We start from the raw sequence: 19,359 nt of genomic DNA, 5'->3' as shown, positions 1-19,359 counted from the left end.
TGCCCAGAAATGTGTCATCCTTCTTACTTGTCTATCCCAAATATACATATGTGTTTGGAATCACTAAATATATTAGTTATTCAGAACTCAATGGGCATACTGTGATACTCTGAAATTAGACTCTTAATGATTTAAAGGATTTTTTTTGCAGGCTTGTTATATGGACTAGAATCACTGAAAAGCAATGGCAAATATGCAAAAATGCTTAGAAAATACCAGTAATACTTTATGAAAGCATCCGTGATTCAACGGGTGCAGGGTGGAACATTCTCAAACACTACCTCCTCTTGAGAAGTTATCAACAATATTGATTTTACAGAGATTGAAGTTCTTTTTTTGCTGGGTAGGAAAGATGACCAGAATGCCTGATTCTAAGCTCCTCGGAAAATTGCTATCCATGACTTGACTCAAGAGAAGAAAATATGAGGCTTTCTTCCTCCATCCATGATTGAGTAACTGGTATTGGGATTGCCTTTCTGACATATATAACGAGAAAACTAGACAAAAAAAATCTACATGTATGAAAACCTAAATCTACATGTATGAAAGGAATATGATAATTAAAATAAGGATAAGATAAAGACTCTTAAAGTCAAACTTAAAACAAGATGCTACTCTAGAATCTGACTGTTTGGATCCATTCTATTTGGAGGCATAAAATGAGACAAGGAAACACTTTTCTGAGAGAATATGGCATTAAATGGAATGAGAGAAAAGGGTGAATGGAGACAGCAAGCTGGAAATTCTGATACCCACTTTTTGGATGCAATCACCTGTGTATTCACAGAGGCAAATCTTGCATGTTCCTGATGGGACTCATGAGTCACCTCCAAGGCATTCTCATGTCAAAGCAATATTATTAATTGATGAGTAGTTATATGTGTGGTATGATTTTGTTTTTTATATATAATTTTTAATTTATTTATTTTTGAGAGACAGAGCACAAGTGGGGGAGGGGCAGAGAGAGAATGAGACACAGAATCCGAAGCAGATTCCAGGATCTGAGCTGTCACCAGAGAGCCCGATGTGGGGCTTGAACTCACAAACCATGAAATCATGACCTGAGCCGAAGTCCGACACTTAACCGACTGAGCCACCCAGGCGCCCCATGATTTTATTTTTTAATGTGAACTTAAGTGGCAAGTTATTGATTCTGTAACTTTAAAATTTGTAGTTAGGTTTTTGTTTAGTTTATATGAGCTCTTTATCTAATTACTATGTGTTCAAAGTCATTTAACATGCCCCTCACCAAGGTGCTGTAATAGAGTAATAGGTAATTTAACATGTATTGCATAAGCCTACAATCTGCCAGATCAAAATTCAAGTCTATCATTAGCCAATTCTCTCGTAAGTTATTCTGCCACCACTGCAAAGATATACTTTCATGATTTGCCCTTAATTACTCTTTCAGCTGTAAGAAGTTCTTGTAGGTAGATACTTCAACATATCTTTAAGCACAATGTTTATGAATATAATTTTTGGGGTATTTTGGACATAGAATAAATAAAAATAGAGATAATAGATAAAGTGTTTCAAATAATTTTATAACATATTTTACATGTTTCATAAAAGTTATTTCCCCTTATTTAAATATTTTAAAAGTTGGCAAATTGCTAAGAAATAAATGGCTAATTTGGGATATCTAAAATTATAAGAAAACTATATGTTCTCAAAACATTATATGGATTAGAAGTGAAAAATCCTTATTCTTAGAAATGCTATGTTTCTTTTAATTGGATACTTGTACATGATGACAATTGTGATTAGCATGAACATAGTGAGAAAGAGTTTTAGTACCATTTCTTAAAGGAAGATAACAGGTCAGAATTCCAACTTCATTTTCTACATTGTAAGACATGGTAGCATTTAATATGTTGAAAATTTTATCGTGCTCTTTACTAAGCTCAGTTAAAGGCTTTGTCTACTTCTCATTTTACTTTAGAAAGACTTTTTTTAGTCAACAACAAAATCCAATATAATTAGCTGTAGGAATGATAATTGTAGGAGTGACACATTTTAGTAATTTTCTTCAAGACGATCTATCAAAAGCATATGTTATGGGTTCTTAATAGATTTCTTAAATTAAAAATTCCTAAGTTAGCAAATCTATTTAGGAAACATTGACTTACACAAACAGCTATCCTAATAACAAGATTTTCATAGCTTTAATAAGCTTCCATGCTTTATAACTCACCAAGAAGTTCTAGAATATGCAAAATTTCCAAACATTTGACTTCAGATCCCTTTTGCTAGTAGAATCTCCTGGATGGTGATTTGTCTAATGCATTTTAGGAAATGTCACTTTAGAATGTACTTTACACAACTACAAACTTTGGAAATTAATCACTATATTTCAAATATAATCATTAGTATATAACTATAAACAAAATCTTCCAACTTGTTGTGTACTTACAAAAAAAAAAGTCTTCAGAAGTAACCCAAGCAGTTGTGTTATATATTGATTTGGCTTGTTTAAGTCTTAATTTGTCTAAACATCATTTAGAATAACATGAGAACATCTGTCTCAAAAATAAATAAACGTTAAAAAAATTAAAAAAAAAAAAAGAATAACATGAGAACATTCCAAACAGTATTCTGATATTTAAATGTACATGTATGAAAACTTAATTTTGTTCTTTCTTTGGCCATCAAAATGGTAGGTCCAAAAATCACTCATATTTTTATATGCATATGTAATCATATATCTTTTTATATTGCCCTCCTTGGCTAAACCATGTGCCCATTCTTTAAAAACTTTATAAATAGTAGTATTCCTTCTTTTCATTTAGATATTTTTTTCAGGGCCTTTGTTTTTGATAAAGCAAGGAAACGATGCCTCTGGTTCCCTTTCAATAGCATGACAAGTGGAGTGAAAAAAGAGTTTGGTCATGAATTCGATCTCTATGAAAACAAAGGTAACTAGTTTCTCCCTAAATGTTTCATAACAAAATAAAGTATAAAATATGTGTAATTTCCTGCTACAGTGCTCTTTCCTGATGATTTTTTATCATATGCTAGATCTGTTATGCAGTCAATTCTTCCATTAAGACAGATACTAGTGTCTTGACTCTTTTAAATATAGTATTTTAAAAAGAACACTCCCTAAACATTCCATAATTATATTGGCCCCCTCCCTCTTTGTTTATTTCTAGGAGCATCTCCTAGAACTGATATTCCCCATGTTCATTTTAGAAAGTGCCACCTTAAGTTAATAGTTTAAAATATAGTACATTTTGAGCTTATTTTATAGTATTTTAAATTCTAACAACTTTGAATAACTGATGTTATAGTGATGATTGCTGATAATAAAATGTGGAGATTTTGAAACATTAATTGTGATTTTTCCTAATTATATACTTTATAAATCTTTAAAATAATTAAGATGATATTATTTGTTAATGTGTCTATTTTGTTCACTTGATATTGTATTCACAGGTTATTTACTTTGATCCAAAGCAGAATTATATCAATGAAATAACTGGAAAGTGTTATATAAATATGAATTTTACCAAATAAATTTCTTATCACACAAATTGATAATTATGGATTGTATTTATAATAATAGTACTTAATCAAGTTTAACGTTTTCCTAAATCATACTGTGCCATTTAATTTGAGTATTTGGTAATATACAGAGATACTTCCTTGTTATGAAGGTAGATGTTTAAATTAAATTAAAATTAATTTATGGTAGAAAATAAGATGACCTAAAAAAAAGAAAATTAGATGATCTATATACCCAGTAATTCTGTAAATCCTAAACATAACTCATAATGTAGTATAAGACCATTTTTTAATCTTCTAGGTTGCTAACAAGTGTATATGCTGGTATTTGATAGGAATATACGGCTTGTGTCAAATTAATTGCTCTACAGTTTTGCAGCACTAAAGTTAGCAAAAATTTAGAAAATAATAATGAACGTAATATAACTATCACTCAGACATACACACACACATATACAAAACTTACACAATTTTACTGAGATAAAAACAAGTCAGTTATTTTATTATCTTAAAGTAACTCTTTGAATTGAATAAAATTTGCAAATTACTTAATTTTTATTTTTAATATTTTCTTAAAATGGTCTGTATATTTGAGCAAATCATTCTGCCAAATTAAATTTGTCTGACCAGTTGAGTATACAGGCTAATCTCCACTAAGAACATGGACTGATCTCTGCTATTTTCCAGAAATATACTCACAAAATTAAAACTCCAAAGTAGTCTTTTTTTTTTTTAAGTACTATAAACGTTAGGCCAGAAATGTCAGTATGATTTGAGATAATTTATAAACATTAATTACCTAAAGATTTGGATGGAATTCTTTTTTTTTCTTTTTAAATATATACAGAGTATGCTACACATAGTTATAAAACTTTTCTCTGCTTTCCTCTGATAGACTACATTAGAAACTGCATCATTGGCAAAGGAGGCAGCTACAAGGGAACAGTATCTATCACTAAGAGTGGCATCAAATGCCAGCCTTGGAATTCTATGATACCACATGAACACAGGTAAGAACAGCATGAAGAAAAGAGGGGACAGCCTTTCTTTTTTATATGTGTGCTAGCAATCTCATGTTAGTACTTCAGAATAATCTACGGTTCTATAATAATTTACCCAACTTTACTGAATTGCATCAAGCCAAGGGTTATGTGAATTCATGACTGATATCCAAAGATGACTAAATTTGCCATTAAGTATGGCCTAACAGTATCTTACCTCAAAACCTCATCTTATACATCTTGGTATTTGTGAAGAAGTAATGAAAATGTGATTTAAAGAAAACACATATATTCCCCCCGCCTCTCTTCGCCTTCTAGAAGGTACAGCACTCTGCAGCTCAAGTGGAGGCTTTCACTGTGATATAAATAGGCAGCGGATCAGATTCTGACCTGATCCTGGGGGCTGACTGTTCTTTAACCGTGGTGGTACACAACCTTGGTTGCACACTAAAACCAACTGCTATGAGCCTTGAACAAACCCCGCCACCCAGGCATCAACACACACCAATTAAATCAGAATCTTTTAGGGAAATAATCCAGGCACTGGTATTTTTTTTTTTTTTTAAAGCACAGCCAAAATTGAGAACCTCTGCTAATAACTCATGTCACAGATTGACCAGCTTTCCCATTTCACCTATTGCCTAATAACTGGAGAAAACTTCTCATTCCGTGGAAATTAAATGTCTACACTTCAGAGAAGTGTGTTCGTTATAACAGATGAATGCTATTTAAAGATGAGTAAACACAGCATCCAGAGGCTCATTAGTCTGAGAGTTTTAATCATCATGGAGGAGAAACATAGATTTCTAATACCCACTAAGGAACTAAATATAGCCACAGTTTGTCAAGACTTATTTCACAAATAATTTTAACAGGAACTGAAGTAGTTTAAAACAATTCTCTTCTCTGGTTATTAAATGCATTGCAAGATTTAGTGTACTAGGAGCAAGTATCTTGCTGAGCAGTTTATCTTGTTTATCTCATTTAATATCCCAAGAACCACATAGTGAGTAGTTTTATTAATTCTATTTTATATATGGTGAAACTGAAGAAGAAAGGGCTTCAGTAACTTTTCAAGGTCATGAACAACTAGTAAGTGTGATGGCCAGAATCTTGAGCTCAGCCAGTGTCACTGTGTAGCCTGTGTTTTTAACATGAAACAGGGCACAAAACACCGAGCAGCAGGTCACATGCTGTGATCTGCTTTTGCAATAGTGGTGGTGACTTTGCCTTGATTAAATCGCTTTTTATTCCATTTCTTTCATTTTTGAGGGGCATAATTATGCAACATGATTTTATTTCTGTAAACAGAGATGAGTTAATTGGCCCACATAGAAAGAAAAGAAGTTAGTTGCTCTATGCTGGGATCAAACCTGTGATCCGGCCTAATTAACACCAGCTAGTAAGTGGCCAAGCTGATCAGTTTACAGAGTCTCAATAGCAGAAAACAACTAATTTTTCCCAAATTAGTTACTTATGATAATAGACAAATACCTCTGAAATACAGCATTATGCTTATATTACAAAGCAAATATATATATAGATAGATAGATAGATAGATACACATAATTGTTTTGTTCTCTCATGAGGATTTGCATGGTGTCTCTCCCATGATACTATATGAAGAAAACATTTTATTTAAATACAAGATCTAAGTTTTTCATGAACAAAAGAATAGCATTTGAAATCAATCCTACCCTAGTTGAGTGCACTGGCCTGACCCAGTAGAGGTCTTATTTCAACCCAAATTCTCTATGATTGTGATTCTCTGCTAGAAGAGTAAATGTGAAATAGATCTCCCTGGGAACTGGCTTCTCGGTCCAATCAGCTATTTTACCAACAAACATTTCCTTGTGATATAGTGGTTTAGGGCTGAGAAGATCTTGCTTTTAACCAAATCTTTTTTTTTTTTTTTTTTTGTATTCAACAGTAACAATTTTCATCAATTAGCAGCTTATTGGAATATCTGCATGAGAGCTTAACACTTTTAAGTTAAGTGTTACCTACAGATTAACTTTATGGGAAATGGAAAAAGGTATATATATATATATACATATATATATATATATATATATGTATATATATATACATATGTATATATATATATATATATGTATATATATATATATATATACCTGTTTGGAGGAGTGATTTATTGTTGACTCTAGATTGAAATATTTTTCAAGTGGGTTAATGGGAAGATGATGATAGATGATTAAATTAGTATAGGAGCTTAGCCAGAAAATCAGGTGACTTGATATCTACATCTACATCCTTCATTGGCCACCAGCATTCATTAATGAAGCAGATGATGGACTAGATCAAGTTTCCTATGAATGCAGTTTATATTAAAAGGAAAGAAAAGGTGGCTAGCACTCAGAAGATCTAATTTATATTTCAAAGTATATTTGGAAATAACTCAGTTTTAAATATTTCTTTACTCTCTCTCTTAAAGCCTTGTTAACAAGGAAAAAAACCACGAATAGTATATATGTGAATAAAAGTTTATTACAGAGCCTATTGACTGGGTTTGTATGTAATAGGTTCTCATAAACATTTGTTGAATGAACACATAAAAGTGAAAAGAGCAGGGCTGGCTTCATCCCTTGATCGAGTCTAGGATGCTAAAGAAAAGCAGGCTATCCCTCAGGACACAAAAGAAAACCAGCTAATCTGGGTAAAAAGCCTTATTACACCAAAGAATGAAAGAAGAGATGGCCAGACTGTTCTTTCCTCTGCATGTCCTAAAGAGGAATTTCATACGGAAAGCAATGCATCTTTCCTTTTCAGTTTTCTTTTATAAACTCCAGTGAGAAAACTTTATTCATATTTCTGCCATGTTTAGTTTTGATTTCTACTTTTTCTCTCTTCCTTACTTGTATTTTTACGACTAAAGCATTGACTGACTCGTTCACTACTTTTTCACAGCTTCTCTTTAGCTTTACAAATCCAGAGGAAAGGTATATGTGTGTGTTTGTGTGTGTGTGTGTGTGTGTGTGTAAAACAAATACTTTAGAGAAGTCTAAAGATTGTAGACTACTTTACTAATTATTCTATTACTTCCCCTGAATTACTACTCTATTTTTTAATGAAATAGAGCTATAGGAACATTTTCTTAGGTAAATTTAGGCATTACTTTATGAAAAAAAAAAGTGAAGTAAAGGTTAGTTTTGATTCTATCAGAAAAATGAGTATTTTGTTATATTTACTATGAAAAGTTGAAAAACTGGCAAAAAAAAAAGAAAATTTCAAGCAATGGAATAAACAAAAGGTATCTTAAGTTATTCTGGAATAAAAGGGCTGAAGAAAAAAAAGGACTTCTCTTTCCTTTGAAAATTAAATACCATTAGGAATTGTGAAATCATGATGAGCTTTAATTGTATTATAATTTTTGTCAATCATATGGCCTAATGTCTAATTTTTGTTTCCCCATATTTAAGATGCTAGTGTAGTATGAATATAATAAACTTTATCTAAAGACATTTCGGATTTTGTAGTAATAAGAGTTTCCTTGAAAATGTTTGGTTAGTATTAAGTCTCTTAGAATAGATTTTTTCTTTTTGACCAATATTTTATGTTTTCTGAAGACTTAACTATGGTGTATTTCATGTCCAAATGAAAGAATTTCATTGCAAAATATTGCTTGGTACCCAATGAACATCCATATATATTTTATGTCACATAATAACAAAAAAATGATGATTCCTAAATAAGTTTCAGTGGGTACGAGACACATTTGAATGTTTTTTACTTAGAGACTAAAGTCCTTTTACTTCACTCTAATTTAAACACCATTTAGAATTCAAGAATCAGTGAGAGTAGAAATAAAGCTTTATAGCAACAAATGAACCGGATATTGAAAATGTAACCAGATTTTCAAAGCAGTGTTTAGGGTTATTCACAGATATATATTCTTCCTTACTTGTGATTTTTTTACGTGCAATCTAGCAGATGAAAGCATCATGAGGCCAATGCCACAAGAAGTACTAAACAATAAAAGAGGCTTTGGATTCTTCTGATATTGTGTTGAAATACTTTATGCTAATAAGAAAACGATAACTAGGGTATTAGACATTTCAAATGAAGGTGATGCATTATAGTCTCTGCACGCAATGGCAAACTATTAGGAACTAAATCTGGAAGCATCAAACCCCACAGTGCAAATTAGTCAAATTTTTGAAGGGAATAAATAATTCTGTTTTTCACTATGACAAGGTAAAGACTACTAAGCAGAGTGAGCTTAACAATAAGTAGCATTTACTGAATGTTGATTACCCAGTCATCTCTTTGAACTTCTCAAAACAACCATATAAAGTGTAAGATGTGATGAAGTTAGGGTTATGCTCCGGGTACAGGTTTGCTAACACAGTCTGAGAGAGGCTAAATTACCTGCTGAGGTCTCCAGTTGGGAAAAAAGAGAACTGAAATTTGAATCCAGGTTTAATTTGATTCTAGACCCTTTGTGTTACTTCATCAACCTGTTTCTCAACTGTGCAGAAAAAAAGGGGGGCTATTCTTTATAAGAAAAGCAATAAACAAACAATTATCTCGGATAAACGTTGTAAGAGTGAGATTTCAAGGCCTTCTGCAGTGTTTCTTCCATTCTCTCCTAGGGGCCTTGCTCAAGTGGAGCTTTGAAATTGTGGTTCAGAAAACTTCAGTTAGGTTCTAGAATGATTGGCTCTTAGCAAATCCAGAGATGAGTCATTGTTAATGGTGTTGAATGTAGGAATTCAGTCAGGTGAGTATTTATAAAATTTAAGTATTTTAAGAATGGATGAAAATGAACTTGAGTTAATATATATGGAAGTCTGAGCTAGAATGATTTCTGTACTTCAGGAAAAACATACCCACTAATTAGTAAAATTAATAGGCCAAAAATAAAGTTGCATGCTCTTATACTGTAATGATTATCATTTTAAAACTAGCTTTTTGCCTTCGAGCTATCGGGGTAAAGACCTACAGGAAAACTACTGTCGAAATCCTCGAGGGGAAGAAGGGGGACCTTGGTGTTTCACAAGCAATCCAGAGGTACGCTACGAAGTCTGTGACATTCCTCAGTGTTCAGAAGGTAAATGAACCTGAATGCCGTGTGGGGCACTCTGCTCCCACTTTCTGTAGAACTGCATCTCACATTAAAGGTTAACAGAAACGAATTAAACCATAATAAATATGTTGTTCATTCAAATGCAACTAAAGATAATTATCTGAGCATTTTTACTTGACGTCTTAAAAACTGATTATCATCAGATTAATGCAAAAGGGTTATGAGTTTGAATTTCAACAGAGCCTGAGGCATCCCTCTGGGGAGGGTAAAAGCTTGGGCTTCCTCATCTACTGTCTTGAGTTCACATACCTCAAAATCTGCTCCCATACACCACCTGAAAGGAACCCAGTGAAGCTTAGTTCTTTAAGAGTAAGGCTAATTCCATCCATCTAGCACCTGTTTCTGCAGAAATTTTGTCAAACCTACTCTGAAGTGGTGTGGCAAGAGTACATGAACCCAGAAGAGAATATGGGAAGGGGTCGCTGAAAGTTCAATACCCCCCCCCCCCCCCCGTGTGCCTTTTGGTGAGAAGCAAATCTGACACAGAGACTGACACTAAACACCACTGAGAATAGCATCTGAAGAGATCAAAGCAGTAGTAGCTCCCCAGCTGTCTTGAAGGCAGGCACCCTAAGTCCACGCCTGTTTTCACCTCCTCTCGCAGCATAACGGGGCACTGTCCCCCCTCTTGCACTGGAAAACTGCATGCCTGACAAGAAGGAAGAGTAACCACTTCAGCATTGGATGTGGTTTCATTTTTCTTAGTTACCTGGCTACTGAATAGCTGGCTTTTTAGTTTTGTCAGAAACTAAGCTTCTAAAAATCCAAAGGAAACACGGATTAAGTTCTGAGAGAAGTTTAGTAGGATTTCGACGTACACGGGGGTAGGGGGCTGCTGGAATGCTGTCCAACTTTTATAGTATCTGTTTGTTATTAACCACATTTTTTTGGAACTATTTTTCCATATATCCATTTAATACCAGGTTGATATTTATCACATAAAAAAGGCCATTGTTAGCTTAATTGTCACGGAGAAGGTGAATTTGTTTTCTGTTGTTAGTTAATTTAAAATTCTTGACTTCATGTGCTTAGAGTCAGTTCCATCTGTGTTTGTAAATTCTTACTTTCCATTCCGTATCATATTCTGTTCACTATAACTTCTTCATTGTTTTCTTCTCTTTTAAAAATAATAAACTGATCTGTGATAACGTTATGCACAAGTCTGTTTTGTATGAGTAAATCTGTAATTAATATTTGTTTTAAATTTACACATGGAAGAAAAACCCTTGCTCTTTTGGGAACTCTCCAATATCACAGTTTTCTGAGGTTGAAAGTCAATTGCAAGGAGTTTTGTTCATTTTTTTTTTTTTTTGACCTGAGAAAGTGTTTTCAAGGGAACGTAACTTGGTCCAACTTTAAATAGCTTAGCATTTATGTTACCTGTCTAGTTCATGTGGGAATGAGATTTCTCAGCCCTGGTTTATAACAACCTTCATCAAAATACACTGGCATAGATCTGGACTGATAGACAACGTAGAAAAAATGTGCTAGAAAAGAAGTAATTGGAAAAATCCTGTTTCCAGTTATCCTCATCACATTAGAATGTTCATCTCTATTATCCTTTAATAATCTGAGGTCACTACACCTCCCTTAGAAAAGGGCATTGCTCATTACTATTAATTGCACATGATGCTGTTGGTCACCATGGCATTAAAGGTTGCAGATATGCTTTTTCTGGAAGCAATTAGAAATATGACAGTATTAGAATAGCCCTCTTATGAGTGAACAAACACCTACCTGCCCTGTAGGCTAAACATATCTCAGGGAGTGTGAATTGAGCTGTGATATTTAAATTCACACTATACTGAATAATCCTTTAGCAGGATTTTACTGAAGAAGATCTAAAATAAAAAGCACTGTCAATAATTAATAGGAAAAAAACCCCAGCTGTTTATAACATGGATAATACAAAATATACAAAATAATGTAAGTGTATTTTTTGAGATTTTTGTAACCATATTTAGCTGTTGACTAAATAATCTTCTGAAATGCATCTGAATGTTTGGCTCATAAAAGAAATATACCTGATATCCAATGATTAATGTTATTTTTAAAAATTTAATCTTTGAAATATATTAAGCATTCCTAAAGAAAACAAGTACTTTTATCACACTTAGAACAATTATGTAAAGAAAATAGCATTAATATTATAACTCAAATACTGTAAAAAACTGAGGTATCTAAAATCCAATTTCTTGCTTTAACATTAGCTTCAGTTATTGAAACAGATGTCTTTTTTAATGACTGTCAAATAGTCAAGTAAATATATTTTATTAAATCATAATCATTATTTTTAATGCCTTACACTTAAAATCCCAAATACTTCTGCTATAACTTTATGTGTACAATTTCATATTCTGTGGAGAAAGATCCTTAAAAACAAAGATTTAAATGAAACAATTATTTATAAATGTGGCTTTGTGAAATGATCCATGTTTCAAACATTCAGCTTTGCTGAAGTAAGCACCAGCACGGATTCTCAAAATAGTTGTTTCAGTTTTAGTCTGTAGAGTCTGTAAACTCAGATCACTTGTAGTTTTATGACTGAGAAAAACAGAACACAATAGGTTTTGAGTAAGTTGGTTAGTATGATGAGAGAGATACTAAATTAATCTTATTTATATTACAATCCATGTGCAGTTAATATGGTTTTCTACTTTCATTTAGGCCAGAAATATATTTAAGAAAATCATTCTAGTTATGAATAGGAACATTTATTTAGTTTGAGTTTATGTCATCTAGGACAGCATTTTGCTTTTGTTTTCTGTTTTTAAGCGATAAACTTGCTAGAACGGTTGAACAGTACACTGGCAAAAACAGAGCCCAAAGGAAATAGATCAAGAGGGCCAATCCTCATCTTCTGCAGTGTTGTATAGATCATAACTTCCACCTACCTCCCTGAGGAGATGGACTTGATCTCCATCCCTACTGCTTGACTTTGAGCTTGGACAACTTAGAAGTTTCTTAGAATACTGGAAGTTTGAAAAGTGACTATGAGTTTAAAATTTGGCTTTCTTGAGGTACTTTTTATAAGTAACCTGATGGTTTGATGCAGTAGTAAAACAACAAACTTTTCAGCCTGGGTAAGATGGCCAATCTACTTGCTTTCCTTCTCTCCATCCTCCAATAGGTGACAATACAACAGGGGCAACCTATTGTAAGCAAGAAGGCAGAGGGTAATGAAGATAATGTTATAAAAGCCAGGGAGATCGACTTTCTAAAATTATTGCTATGAGTCTTTCTTAAGAGTATGACCAATTAGAACACATAGGAAACAAAAGCATGGGACAAAAAGATAATTAGGAAGAATGGAATGAACACTGAACTGTGGGTCAGAAGACCAGTGTTCCAGGCACAGGTTTGACATTTTCTGTTTTAGGTAAGTCCCTTAAAAATGGTTTGAGCCTTGTTTTCCTCATTGCAAGGATCAAATGATGTCTTATATGTTAAAAGTACTGAGTACTCAAAGAACTTGTAACTATAATATATTTACCATCCCAGTTCTATCACAGGACACATTTAATTCCCACCCCATCAATGACTTTCATTGCCTACCAAAACCTAATGTTATTCTTGCTAACTTTTATTATTTTTAAAAAATAGCTCCATAGGTTTGTGACTGAATCCATAACTCTCTCTTCACTTTGCTATAAATGTAACATAGTAAATTTATGTTTCTGTACCATTTTATGTTATTTCGCTCCATAATGGCCTATCCAAATCTCATCCATCCTTCAGTCTCCAAGTAAAATCTGTTCTCTCCTAAAAAGCCATTGCCACAAAACACTTAAGACTTTTCGAATAGAATGTATTATCCACACACTTGCTACTTACTATGACCTACAAGGACCAGAATCATCAGCATCCCCTGAGAGCTATTGATTGATGCCTCAATTCTGATCTTCTGAATCAGAACTTGCTCTATAACAGGATCTCACAGTGACTTTTATGTACAGTAAGGTTTGGAGAAACACTGATCTACTACACTTATTCTGTAGAGTGGTCATCTTATAGAATCACCTGTTTAATTTGTGTAACTATTTTTCCTTATGAAAATTAAAAATCCTAAAGTCCAGGAAAAATGTTTTATAATAATCCCCACAATACAGCTTCATAGAAAATAATTATATGTACTCTCATTAGAAAGTGATATACTCTCATCAACTGCATCTGCTAAAGAATACATTATAGATATATTCTGATTCCTGAGTACTATACAAGGATAGAAATTGTACACGTAGATACTTATTTCTTATGTGTGACCATAGTATTATGTTTACTTTTTCATTAAGTACAAAGGAGCAAAGAATGATAAATGCCACATCGTTTTCTGTGAAGATATCACTCTTGGCATTCTTTTGAAAAGGGGAACTAAATAAGTCAGTGGCCCATTCGAATGAAAGCTGAGATGTGTCTGGGGAATACTGGAATCACACGAGAGGAAGCTGAATTGGTCCCTTGTCGTCATTCATAGATTAAGCTACATTAAAAGAAGTAGATGGATCAAGCCAAAAGGCCTCATGTTCTAGAAAGTTAATCTAATGTCCTATTAGATTATACAAATCAAAGGTACAGAAGTGATTATTCGAATATTATATCCCAAATTATTACAGATACTCATTAGGCTATATACCAGTGGATAAAGCTAAACATCCGTACCTTTTCCCTGCTTTGGCTAAAGTTAGATGATCAGTAGTCACAAGATACAAATGATGTGTTCGGGGAAGTTTGCCGGATTCGTAAGAAAGCCAACCAATGATTTATTCCACAGGATGCCTGCTGTGCTACAAATCAACCTGTCCATTTGAGAAGTCTCGTTTTCAGCTAGCTGATGTGATTCAGAGTTTTCAGTGTGACATAAGAGGCGAGCCAGAAGAGAACTATTAATTAACCTCACAGAATCATCAGTAGGGTCCTGCATAATTACATGAGCTTATACATTATAAAAACACTGAGTACAAGGAGTTCAATATCAGGTCATCTTGTAGCCTAGACTAGTTAAGAATGTAAGCCTGCCCAGGTATTTGACATGGTTATTCAGTAACAGAAAGAAGCCATCATTTGTTCTTTTAAAATAACCCCATTCTTTGAATAGTATCAGATTTAGGTTTGAAGCTGATCTCTCAAGTTTATCTGGTCCTCACTTTGACATTAACTGCCGGGGTATAACCTGTACTCAGTGTAAGTTGTATATTTCCTACGTATGTGTTTGGAGAGTAAGTTGAGAGAAGAGAATTATTCTGTTGTCAGTACAGACACTGAAATTCTTTGCATTTTAGACCAACAAAGGGCAGATCCCAAGGGCGTATCTTATATGTCCAGTCTGGGTATCTTTTGGACAGTTACTGAGAAATTAGAAAGGCAGCATCCTGGCCTTGTGGTAAGTTTTTATGACATTAACTATACAAATCCCATTTAAACTATATGAAGAGTTCTGTAGGGAGTATTTTATGCCACTCTTTATGGACATTAGACCCCAATTCAACGTTAAAATGGTATGTAAGTTGTTATAAAAATCTTTTTGCTAAACAGGTGATTTACTGTTCTTTCAATGGAATGGTGGTGTTCTTGATTTTGCTGTCAGAAGCAATTAACATGCCGTACTTTAATTTTATTAGTTGAATGCATGACCTGCAATGGGGAAAGTTATCGAGGTCCCATGGATCATACAGAATCAGGCAAGATTTGTCAGCGCTGGGATCGTCAGACACCACACCGGCACAAATTCTTGCCAGAAAGGTAAAATACCACCAAATCGTGCTTCCAATGATTCTTTTCACAAAGTGTTATTTGCTCCATGACAAACTGCTAGAGAAATTCTCCTTATATTATGATTTCTGGATAGTGTTGGGGCAAAGGGACTTCAGACGAGGCATATGAGAATGCTGGCCCCACTTCTGACCGGTCTCTGCTGAGGAGACTGAGTCCCTGAAATCAGGATGGTCCGAAACAGAGGAGCATCAGTGGGGGGCAGAAGGGGAGCACTAACAGAAGCTTCCTCTTTCCCTTCCATGGCAGGAAAAAGACAGAGATCCATTAAGTAATGACCACAGTCCAAGCTATGGGAGGAGGCATTATTGCTAAATACAGGCCAATGTCCTTCTAAAGCCACATCTTCAATGACTTAGGTAAAGTGCGGTCACCTGTGTGACACCATGACATAGGTCATGCCCGTAGACAGGGAATGAAAGATGGAGCAAACAATTCTTAGGCTGCTTTATCCTAGTGTGTTTTGAAATCGCCAGTCTGGAGAAGTCAGGCAACCACGTCTACATTTCTCCTCAGGAATAGGTTTTGAGCTTAAATGGTTAAAAAAAAAAAATGTCTACTATGGCTCATTCCTTTCACATGAAATATTTTAGTTGACAAAAATGTCTTTATTTTTGTTATAAAGAATGAAAATGCAATTGTAAGGGAAGCTCTGTTTCCATCTTTATGAAAGGTGTTGTTCTTATCTTTTTGTTTTTCTCTTAAATTAAACTCCGTGTGTGTGTGTGTGTGTGTGTGTGTGTGTGTGTGTGTGTGTGTTTAAGTGAATCTCTTGTCCTTTCAGTGAGTGCAGGAGGAATATGGTAGCAATTAAAATCAAGTCACCAATTCAGGACCCTGTTAATTTAAAGGGAGGAGGGTACAGAGAAAGTGGTGTAATGGAGTTTCTCTCTCCCATGGTGGAGGTGAGGGCATGACCTAGAAGGGCTCTATTTTCAAAATTGATCTATCATTAGTAACAGAACTATTGAAACCTAACTTTCAGTTTGAACTTTAAGCCTGCCCCAGAAAAAGACCCGTTTTCTTAATGAGCAGGCTACATGAGGTCGTGTTTATGTAATCTGTCCTTAACTGGGCTTTGTGAGAAGGGGATTCAGTTTGGGAGCTCAACCTGGTGGACAGGTACCAAATGAATCTAACTTATTAGCAAAGGGATGTGTTCTATACTTACTAGATAACATTGCTAACATATGCAATAGTTGATAATCAGCAGTTCTTGTAAGGTAACAGGAAATCTCTTCTTTCCCCAGCTGGTAGTATCCAAGCTCCGTCGAAAGTTACTTTGTGAACTGAGGGGTGGGTGGTGCTTCCAGGCAGATTTACATGACACTTTTCTTGGTGTGGTTTGCAGATATCCCGACAAGGGCTTTGATGATAATTATTGCCGCAATCCTGATGGCAAGCCGAGGCCATGGTGCTATACTCTTGACCCTGACACCCCCTGGGAGTACTGTGCAATTAAAATGTGCGGTAAGTTAGGGTCAAATTTATTGCTTCCTTTTCCTCTCAGCCTGGATCTAAGCAGGCGATTATTAGTGAGACAAGTTAACAACTATTTTACTTGATGCTTTAATGGGTGTAGGCTTTAATATTTTAAGAATGCATTCCATAATTCTATCCAAGGCTTTTGAATTTTCAGAGTCATTGTTTTGAAAGAGATAAGTGTGCAAGTGAACACAAAACATTTATGCTTATGATGAAGGCCTAAACATTCTTATGTTATTTTAAAAAACATCCACAGAGGGAGAAAAAAGATCAGGGACTGTGTGCAGTATCATAATGTCATTAGGGCCTTAAAAGCTAGGACCTTAGATTTTTACCTTCCAACCCGGTATCCTTTCCATACCTTTCTTCCCCAGACATAACATGAGCTGTCAGCTGACTGTGAGCCTCTTCTGGTGAACAACAGAGGCTGCGGTGAAAAATAACAAGTCTAATAGAAGAATCTCAGAGACATCTTTAATCTCTAGTAGCTGATCCCCACCCCTCTGGCTGACCTCGTACGCAGCATGTATTCTGTTCAAACCTGTCTTTTAGCTGTGCTGTGGTCATTTTCTATATACTGGCCTTTACCCAACACTCCTGAATTTATGGTAAAAGCTTCTTACCTCACTTGCTTTATGGTAGCTCTTTAAATCTGTATGCTTGGTCCCCTCCTCCATGGTTAACTTACACAGTTTCACTCTTTGAAATAATACTGGATAGTTAGATATAGGAATGCTTTAATTTCTATGGGTACAAGTCTTATTTTTTCAGCTGGATCCTAAAATGCTCTAAGACTAGTAGAATTCCATGACTTTGCTAAGGTATAATAACATTGGAAATGGGCTTGGCAGCATAAAGATATGCATATAGAGAGGAATGTACAAAGAGAAATAATCTACATAAGATAAGGTACCAGCACCCTACATGATAAGTGGACAGTTATGAGGATAAGGATAGGTAGTTGCATATCTTCCTAGAGCAGCATGATGGGGATATCCCTTTGAACAAACCTAATTCAACATTATTCACACTATGATACTGCCAAGGTAAATCTCTCTCCACCTAGACCTGCTAATAAGAGGAAATGTTTTGGACAACTCAAATAAAGCCCATAGAAGGAGGACATGTCTGGCATGTGTGAAATAACCGCAGACTCTGGTAGACTTTCAGTGTGAACACAATGTTCTAAGGAAACTGAAATATCTGTTTGGTCCCTTGGCATAAAAGATGACTTCTGTGACAGTGTTTCTCTGTATACATTGAGGTAGTTCCACTCATTGACTTCTAAAATCTCATTAATCTTCCCACCATTTTAGACTACTTAGATACAATATACCAACTGTTTCCCTTCCATTTTGTGTGCACAAATATTTGCTTTTAGGCACTCCTGTAAATCGTCTCAGGAATAGGATCAGTATAAATACATACACACAGACACGATCACATGCATAATCATCTTCACAGTCACTGTTGCCCTCCTATTCTTTTCCAACCAGTATTTGGTGATTTTAAAAGACACTGTGAGAGAAAAGAAATAAAATAAATATGATGCTTCCTAACTACCAGATAGATTTCTTTTTCTCTTCTGTCCAAAGAAGTGTTGGCTAATTATGCAACTAACATGCATAATTAGATGATTCAGATGGCTTTGTTAAACAGAGAATTGTGTGTATAGGATGGTAATGCTAAGAAAATGGTAGTAGAACATGTAAGCCAAACCCATATAGTGAAGAATAAAATCATTTCTTAAGCATGGAGAATATTTCAGAAATATTTCATTACAGGAAAGCTTTTAGTTTGTAAAAGTATACTTGGAGACTATACTCTTATTCAGATGAATGGAAGTTGATATTCTGCAATTCTGGAAAGCATAAGAGATAAGGTTTTGTGAATATTCTTGCTTACATTTATAGCAAAGCATATAATGCAAAAGTAAGACATCTGGTGGTGCTTTCAACGGTGGAACAGGTTTATATTGCTGCATAACAATTTACCAAAATGTAGTGGCTTAAAACAACACACACTTATTATGCCATAATTTCTGTGGGTCAGAAGTCCAGGCATGACTCGGGTGGATTCTCTGCTTAGGATCTCACAAGGCCATGACCCAGGTGCCTGCCAGACCTACTCTCTCATTTAAGACTCAGTATCCCATTCCAAGCCCAGCAGTTGTTGGCAGAATTCTTGTGGTTACAGCATGGAGGTCCTGAGCTCCGAAAGATTGCCTGATGTTTCCTACTCTACGACCCTCTCCACAACAGAGAATTTTACTTCTTCAAGGATAATGGCAGAGTTTTCTGCTAGTTTCAGCCTCTGACCTCTAAATCCTCTTTTATTTTTTTTTTAATTTCTTAATTTTCAAAATTTTTCTTTATTACACAAATCCTCTAAAAGCCTTAACATTAACTTCAAAATTTAACAATAAATCACAAGATATTTTAGAAAAGAATTTTTGTTTGTCAAGGAGATACAGGGACAAAACAATAGCATGGA

At 34.6% G+C, this 19,359-nt stretch overlaps 1 protein-coding gene across 4 annotated transcripts in view; it reads left to right on the top strand.

Moving 5' to 3' along the window:
• HGF (hepatocyte growth factor) overlaps nucleotides 1-19,359 on the top strand; it is a 78,359-nt gene that overhangs the window by 9,346 nt on the left and 49,654 nt on the right. For 3 of the 4 annotated variants that reach the window (XM_060632334.3, XM_060632332.3, XM_078442518.2), the window contains 5 exons: nucleotides 2,803-2,915; nucleotides 4,400-4,514; nucleotides 9,434-9,576; nucleotides 15,231-15,351; nucleotides 16,733-16,851. In XM_060632334.3, coding sequence (XP_060488317.2) covers nucleotides 2,803-2,915; nucleotides 4,400-4,514; nucleotides 9,434-9,576; nucleotides 15,231-15,351; nucleotides 16,733-16,851 — 611 coding nt within the window. The remainder of the gene's footprint in view (nucleotides 1-2,802; nucleotides 2,916-4,399; nucleotides 4,515-9,433; nucleotides 9,577-15,230; nucleotides 15,352-16,732; nucleotides 16,852-19,359) is intronic. The other variant, XM_060632333.3, reaches the window with a different exon arrangement.

This window comes from Panthera onca, chromosome A2 (assembly GCF_046562875.1).
Source record: "Panthera onca isolate mPanOnc1 chromosome A2, mPanOnc1 haplotype 2, whole genome shotgun sequence".
NCBI lineage: Eukaryota > Metazoa > Chordata > Mammalia > Carnivora > Felidae > Panthera > Panthera onca.
The sequence above is the reverse complement of the archived record's forward strand: the minus strand, read 5'-3'. Positions and strand labels throughout refer to the sequence as shown.